Source organism: Carya illinoinensis, chromosome 11 (assembly GCF_018687715.1).
Source record: "Carya illinoinensis cultivar Pawnee chromosome 11, C.illinoinensisPawnee_v1, whole genome shotgun sequence".
Taxonomy (NCBI): Eukaryota; Viridiplantae; Streptophyta; class Magnoliopsida; order Fagales; family Juglandaceae; genus Carya; species Carya illinoinensis.
In genome coordinates, this window is record NC_056762.1 from 11,173,746 (window position 1) to 11,182,255 (window position 8,510).

The 8,510-nt window shown below is 36.1% G+C and overlaps 1 protein-coding gene across 1 annotated transcript; it reads left to right on the top strand.

Annotated features, from left to right (window-relative positions):
• The first annotated feature begins 301 nt into the window (after positions 1-301).
• Positions 302-7,912, top strand: LOC122281507 (hexosyltransferase GAUT11). The gene is made up of 2 exons (XM_043093035.1): positions 302-1,071; positions 6,140-7,912. The coding sequence occupies exons 1-2, from the start codon at positions 919-921 to the stop codon at positions 7,592-7,594; spliced, it is 1,608 nt and encodes a 535-aa protein (XP_042948969.1). The 5' UTR covers positions 302-918; the 3' UTR covers positions 7,595-7,912.
• The last annotated feature ends 598 nt before the right edge of the window (positions 7,913-8,510 follow it).

Genomic DNA, 8,510 nt, shown 5'->3' on the forward strand with positions numbered 1-8,510 from the left:
TATATAAAAAAAAAAGATTTTGGAAGAAAACCATAAATAAATAAAAAATTATATTCTTAAATCGATATGTAAAACATATCTAATAAATTTTTTACATGATGTAATTTGATTTTGAAGATAAATTTTAAAATTTAAATATTATAAATTAAATCTTATCATTTAAACGAGGTAGACGATATGATCGAGTTGAGTCAGTTGACTATTGAAATTGAGAATAGAATAATTCTCAAAATATATATATTATATATAGATATTTGGTTAGCATAAGATTATTTTAGTTAAAAAAACAAAAGGTTTCACCAAGTAAATTCCAAGTCTCTTCTTGGGAGGAAAATCCTATACGCCCTTAAACATGAGACGGATATCACATGGTTTCATGTGCCGCCCTTTACCTTTGTTAGTTTCTTTCCTTTTCTTTTCGTTTCCCTCGCCAGGCACCTCACTCATTGCTCGGAGCTTCAATTTCACGTTCAAAAGCCCTTTTGGGAAATTCTTTGCTCTCTTCCCAAGTTTCTCCATATACACACGCGCACTCACAGATCACCATCATCAGTCCTGGTGTTTTCGTTTTCGTTTTCGTTATTCAATTCCCAAATAACCTAAAGATTCTAATAGCTGTCACTCTCTTCAGTTCTTGATTGTTTCACGTTAGAGTGTATTTGTATATGCCATACAGCGAGTTCGTCGTTCATGTACTAAAATTTGGAGTCGATCCAAGTGAGCCAAAACTAGGGTGCTATGCTGAGAGTTCTTGTTTTAGTAGGTTGTTGATTGAATCTGGATATGGGTCAATTTGAATTATTGATGTGGTGTCTGACCCGAGTGAGCCAAAACTTGATGGCTTTTTGATTGAATCTGAAATATTTGTCGGTGCGGATACTTAATTTGGTTGTGAATTGTGGAAGAAGTCCGCGGAAGATGCGGCGGCGGCCGGCCGAGTACCGGCGCCAAGTTCGAAGGAGGTTTTCGTATTGGATCTGGGCGCTTCTTGGGTTGTTCGCTGTTGCAGGCCTCGTTTTGTTTGTGGTTCATCATAATCAGCGCGAAGATCTGGTAGAAAAGCCGGCTTTGGTAAGGATACAGATGACCCTGAGGTTGCTATATTGTTCATTTGTCCTTGTCCCATGCGTTACTTGGATTTAGTGGCTCTACGTTGGTGATTTTAGTTCTCTTTTATGATACCCATTTGATTCTGGAACTGTTGGATTTGATATACTTGCAAAAATATGTGGTTTGAATTGATATCTGAGTTTTGATACTGTCCTTAAGATAAATATTGCAATCGAAAATCGGGTTTTTCTTTTCTTTTTCGAATTTTCGATAATTTAGGCCTTGGAGTACGCCGAATTGAATGTTTTAACCATTTTATGGGCATTTAAATCGACGTTCATGGCATGCTTAAAAAAAAACTTAAAGTTCATAGCAGGTATTTTAGTTGTCACGTATGTAGTCATTGCATATGAATCCCATTTTGAGTTCTTTTCGATGGTTTACTTATCAAAAATAAGTTCTTCACGTCGGTTGACAAGCTTAATTTTTTAATATAAATGTTACTGTGCAATTCGTTATATTACAGTCCTGATCCTACGTATTTCAATCTCTTAAGGCCTGGTCGTTTGTGTCAGTGGTGTGTTTTACAATGAGTTGCAAGCAGCAATTAATGCTGGGATGTCACATTAATTTTGTGTGTACTTATAGAAATGGTGCAGTGTTTTCGCCCGGATCATATTAAAGTGCATTGTGCAAGGTCAGATGTGATCCTAACTCACAATTACAAATGCAAAAAGTTCTGCTTATATGGGACTGAAAACTGATGGAAGTAGTCCCATTGACATATCAGCTATGCAAGTTGTTGTTACCAAGCTGTCAATTTAGAAGTTAGGAGATTATAGTTGATTGCGACATAGCGTACAAGTTTTCAGTTCTTGGAAACTTCCATCCTAACTGATAAATATGTAACACGGTCTTGTTAAAGCAACTGTGATTTGTCTCTGTTTAGGGCATCATTTTACAGTTATATTTAACTGGTCCTAAACTTATAGAATAGAGGAGTCCTCTGTTGAGTGGACTGGTCTATACTAATGAAGGAACAACAAGTTACTTTGACGCTTCAATAATGTGCCAGCACAAATATAAAATCAACAGGCAACCAGGAGCTTTACGTTTCTTGGATGAAGGCTTGTTTGGACAGACTGTTGCATTTCTTTGATAGGCTTTTCTAAACATCTGTTTTATTTGTCAAAATCTATAGTTCAGCTACAAGTGAGAACTGACACATTTCAGGGATCAAAATTGTATTGTGACCAAAAAATTGTTTTGGAAGATGGCATCGATTTGAGTTGAGGAGACAAACTGAATCACGTAGTAACTAAAGTGATTACATTGACTGCCATTCTTGGCATTTCTGTTAGTAGTAGTTGGCTGGATATATTTATTTAGAAAATAAAGCAATCTGGAGCACTGGATGTCTTTCTTCTCTTTCATTGATACATTAATCTAACCAATATATCAAGATAGTGGAAAAGGTCTTTGGTTTCTGTAAGCAGGAAGAGAATCCCTTATCTTTGACTTGCCTGTTTAATCCATTGCATAAATATGGGCTTATTTGATCTATATAAGAGCACAAGGCTAACATTGATCCTGTTCACCTCTTGAGGCTTTTCTCAGTAGGTTATTGTCTTTACCTCCAAATTATCACAACTACAGTCTTCATGCGGCTTTTGTAGGAGTTCTTGAAATGTCATTGCAAACTTTCCTATTTCATACTTTGGTTGAATTTCTAAAAAAACTGACTCTCTTTAAAAGTCCTACAAATTATTCCTTCTAATTATGTGGAATCTCTTTTGAAAACCATATTGGCGATTTCCCTTAAATTTTTGTTTTGGAGAGAAGAAATCTAATGACTAAGCTTCAATGATTTAATACGTTGTTGACAATAGCAATTGAGCAGCTATCATTGTCCTAAAACGGATATACGTCGTAGGAGATCCTGTTGACAAGGTTGTATGATTATACATGACCCAAAATAACTATGCAAAGTTGCAATACTCATAAACTGTAGAGTGATAGAGCTAAGATTTCTTTTCCCAACAATTTGACCAACTCTCTGGTGCTATATGTTTTGCATTATATTCTCAAATATGGATCTAGCATGTTGGGTGACAAATCAAGTTACTCAATTACCTTTCCTCTTTTTTACTGTACCCGAAAAGGGTCTAATACTTGGAAATATTTCTCTAAACACATGGGATAGAAAGGTCCTAACTATTTAATTTTCATATATCTTGCTTGTGTACTTTACTCTTTAATGCATCAATACTTTGAATACATGACTTTTGCAGCCCTTAATGTGAGTTTCATCACCTTCACTAAGGTTCATTAATACATTCACATTATACTTCAGAATTATCAGCACCATAGGGGCTAATGTGATATTGGAGTAGCTTCCCTTCAAAACCTTGGTTCTAATCCAAGGTCATAATTTGTGGATTTTATTGTTCAATGTATGTTTTATTCTTAATTCAAGTTGATGTTACTTTTTAATGTTTATTTGTTAATATGAATTGATTTTTGAAAAATGGATTTTCGATGCCATACTTTTGTTTTGTAATTTTACAATTAAGGGTTGATATTTTCTTGTTCTGCTGAACGTGAGATGCTGCATGAAACTCATGCTCTGCCAACTTTACAAGAATATTGATGGCAGGATGTCATTAATTACTACTTATGTGAAAAACTTATTAAAAAAAAATTACTAAAGTGAAAAGATTGATGATAGCTTTACTCCAGATTGTTGGTGGAGGAATGGTGGAAAATATATAAAGACATCTGTTGAGGATTTTAATATTAATTGCTAGTTTTTTAGTCAACTTCAAAGGTGCTCAAAGGAGATTTTATTCTGACTTTGCTCATGCGATCTCTGTACCATAAGTCTCGGTAGTAATAACTTGTAGTAATGTTGCACAAATGATAAATCTAGTGCCCATTTGATTAGAATTCTCCTCATATACTATTATCTGCTAGAACTATTCTATTAAGAAAAACCATTGCTACCTGATCCTAGGAACCATGCTCCAGATTACATGTCCCATTCATAGGCATTTATTATCCAATTTCTAAACTTCTTGTTTCCAAATGAAACAATTGATTTTAAAATTGTTCATAGTACTAACTTCAATATTTTAATTACAGATTGTTGGAATATATATATATATATATGGAACTCCTGGAAATATCATTTCTGATTTCTGAATATAGGTTTATAGTTTCTCTTTAGCATAAAACTAAGAAGCTATTATCAATGCAAACAAAATGTTTATACTGTGGTACATGTTATTCTGCTCTTTTAGGCCATATTTACTGTTATATATTTTGCATGGTATGCATGATACCCCATATGATAAGGATAATGATAGGTGGTGTATGAGATTTCATATTTTTTGGGAAGAAGAAGTTCTTGCTCTTTATAAGGTTCCAATGGGGCTCTAATTGTATCATTAACTAGTCCTTTTAGAGTATAGGCCATGTGGTTTGGGCTTTTCATTGGGACATTACAAATGGTATCAACAAATGGTATTAGAGCCCATCACAACATAAATGTGGGACTTCAGTCGTGCCACCTACGATGGAAGTGCCCGATGAGAACGTTGGGAATTTAAGAGGGAGAGATTGAGATACCCCATATGATAAGGATAGACGTAGGTAGTGTATGAGATCCCATGTTGCTTGGAAATGAGAAGTTCTTACTCTTTATAAGGTTCTAATGAGGCTCCAATTGTATCATTGATTAGTCCTTTTGAAGTATAGGTCATGTGGTTTGGGTCTTCCATTGGGGCGTTACAGTATGTTATGTAGACTTTCTGACCTGGCTTCTCCAATAAATTATCATTTTCGCGAAACCTCATTAAGTTACAAGTGAGAGTACTAGCTAAGATATGTGTGCCTGCTGAGTATCAGCAGTTTTCTATTTTTCTGCCTAGAAGGATGCCAAATAAAACTAAAGATTTCTTTAATAGTTTCTTATGTGAATTGGTTTACTGTAGTAGTATCTGGTTCACCGCTTTTGGTATCAATACTGATAGTTTTTGGTTTAGTGAGAAGTAGTGGAATCAACATGGAGCTTTGAATCATGTGTTTGTGGTGCCACAAAACATTGAAATTACTATTGATCTTGGAAGATTGAATTCATATTTTCAGTCCTATTGGAAAAGCTGAACATAGTGAATGGGGAGGGAAAAAATGAGAGGAAAGTAGGAAGCAGACAAAAAAAATATATATATATAAAATACTTGGCTCTTTGTCACTAGCATTGCCACCACACCACCCACAATCTTTTGGCAGCTATTGACTATTGTCACCATTTTGTCACTTCCATTACCGTCGCTACCATCATCTATCTAACTCTCCCAGCATTGTCAATGAACTGCCACCACTGTTGCCACTGCCTTGGCTAGTGGCAACAAATGAAAGTCTGTGCCCAATATAAACATTAGTATGGTCAATAACCTTTGCTTCTATGGTTTGCTCATATATCAAGAATATACATGTAAACATCTGTCAGCTTTGAGATGGAAATTTGTGAGCCTTTCCGATATCTAAAACCAAGACACCTTTTACAGAATTCTTTATCGATTAGTAAGTTCCATTCAAGCCAAACAATTATACACCAAGATATTTATTATCAACTTATAACTAGATTTGGTAATGTTTGCTTGAGGCATTACAACAAAATAGAATGTACCTTAGTTCTCATTGGTATGAAGAGAAGAGATCTCCACCAGAAAATGAAACATGAAAAAAGATGAAGGGCTGGCACAATTGATCTTGGGTTGCCTAAAATCATCACATGCAGATAAAAACTTCAAATCTATATTTCATTCTGTTAATTTGTACTTTGATTGTAATTTTCATAAGATTGCTTTTAGTGGGATGATGATTTCTATTGCTCCATGGTATATATTTTCTTAGTTTGATTGGCTTATGGAAAGGCTGAGCTTTTAGGGTCCATTCCCTTTCAGCGTATTTGCTTTTTTTAATATATTGTTTCGTACGATGAATTGACTGTATTGCTGCAAATATTATATGGTCGATTGCTTTTCGTATTTGTTGTTTGACTTGGCATGTGACCTCCCTTTGCCAGGAGAGAAATGCAAGAATTGAACAAGCTGCCCATAAGGATTGGAACTTTACTGAACAAATATTAAGTGCTACCTCGTTTCCTAGGCAATTAGCTGAGCAAATGACACTTGCCAAGGCTTATGTCATTATTGCCAAAGAGCACAATAACCTTCACCTTGCTTGGGAACTGAGCTCAAAAATCAGAACCTGCCAGCTTTTGCTTTCCAAAGCTGCCATGAGGGGGGAGCCCATCACATTAGAGGAAGCAGAGCCAATAATTAAAAGCCTATCATCTCTCATTTTTAAGGCACAGGATGCCCATTATGACATTGCAACAACAATAATGACAATGAAATCTCATATCCAAGCCCTTGAAGAGCGTGCAAATGCAGCAACCGTTCAAAGCACGGTGTTTGGGCAACTGGCATCTGAAGCAATACCCAAGAGTCTTCATTGTGTAAATGTTAAACTCATAGCTGACTGGCACAAAAAGCAATCTCTGCAAGAACTCGCAGATGACAAGAGAAACTCTCCTCGACTTACAGACAACAATCTATACCATTTCTGTATCTTTTCAGATAATGTAGTGGCTACCTCTGTAGTTGTGAATTCCACTATCTCCAACGCTGATCATCCGAAGCAATTGGTCTTCCATATTGTCACCAATGGAGTCAACTATGGAGCAATGCAGGCTTGGTTCCTTAGCAACGACTTCAAGGGGTCTGCCATAGATGTGCAGAACGTTGAGGATTTTTCTTGGTTAAATGCGTCATATGCCCCCATTGTGAAACAACTCCTTGATGCAAATTCATGGGCCTACTATTTTGGAGGAGCTGAACGTTTAAACATTGAGCTGAAGCTGCGGAACCCAAAGTACCTTTCTTTGCTGAATCACCTTCGGTTTTACATTCCAGAGATCTATCCACAGCTAGAGAAGGTAGTTTTTCTCGATGATGATGTCGTGGTCCAGAAGGATCTGACGCCACTTTTTTCGTTGGATTTGCATGGAAATGTGAATGGAGCAGTGGAAACTTGTCTTGAAGCCTTTCATCGTTATTACAAGTATCTCAACTTCTCAAACTCAATCATCAGCTCAAATTTTGATCCACAAACATGTGGATGGGCATTTGGTATGAATGTCTTTGATTTGATTGCATGGAGGAAAGCAAACGTGACTGCCCGGTATCATCACTGGCAGGAGCAGAACACTGACGGGACACTATGGAAACTAGGCACCCTTCCCGCCGGCCTTCTAACTTTTTATGGTCTCACCGAGCCACTTGATCGGAGATGGCATGTGTTAGGGCTAGGATATGATTTGAACATCGACAACCGTTTGATTGAGAGCGCAGCAGTAATTCACTTCAATGGAAACATGAAACCATGGCTAAAGTTGGCCATTGGCAGGTATAAGCCTCTATGGGAACGGTACATAAATCAAAGCCACCCATATCTCCAAGATTGTCTCATAAGTTAAAATTTGCTACTGATTATATATGCGATCTTCCCCATGATGAATTCTCGATCTGTGATAGCATCATTGTAGTCTCAGAAGCAGAAAATTTTGACTTTAATAGGATGTTTTCCTTTTCTTAATTTTTTTCCCCATCATAGTGTCTTAAAAGAGAATCATTTTTTACAGATTAGAAAGTTTATATGTATTAGGTAAACAGGTTTGGTGGATTCTGCAAGCTGTAGAATTATTTGTTCTTATAGTGATTCTTGTAATAATCTTTCTTCTCCTTAGATTATGTTTTAACTGAACCAAAATAATAAAATAATTTATTTCGTATTCCTTCTTTTTCGTTGCCATCAACCATAAAATCTGCACTACAAAATTCTTAGGAGTCTTTCTTATTACAAATTACCTTCCCACAATACTGACTTTGTACAACATAACATGTTCAAGTGGTTACTTGTACGGTGTTTTACTTTCTTTTGCCATCAATTCTTCAGATTGATGAGCTGCAGAAGTAATCCTCAAACTCGAAACCTGTGACTTGGGAAGGAGTTTTGACTAATCTTTGGGGTGAAGTTTTCTGAGAGTGCATCCCAAGTAATTCAAGGAAAAATTCTCCCCGTCCAATGGTGCCAAGAGAATTTAGACATTTGGTTTATACGGCTCGCCACAAGGCCACCATGCTGCTCGTGTTGGTCAATTAAAAAATATAGTCTATGATGTTTAGTAACTTTAGCTAGAGGGTTAACAAACAAGAAAGATGGTAGCAATTGAAATTGATTAGTATTAATAAAGAAATTATAATGAATCCCCATACTTAACACCCTTTTACACTTAAGGTTTCAGCCCTTACAATTTCGCCACCACTTAAATTAAAAACTTTGAGTTGCCAATCTATTGTTTAACTGTTCTTTTTTTCTTTTTTGTTTTTCTA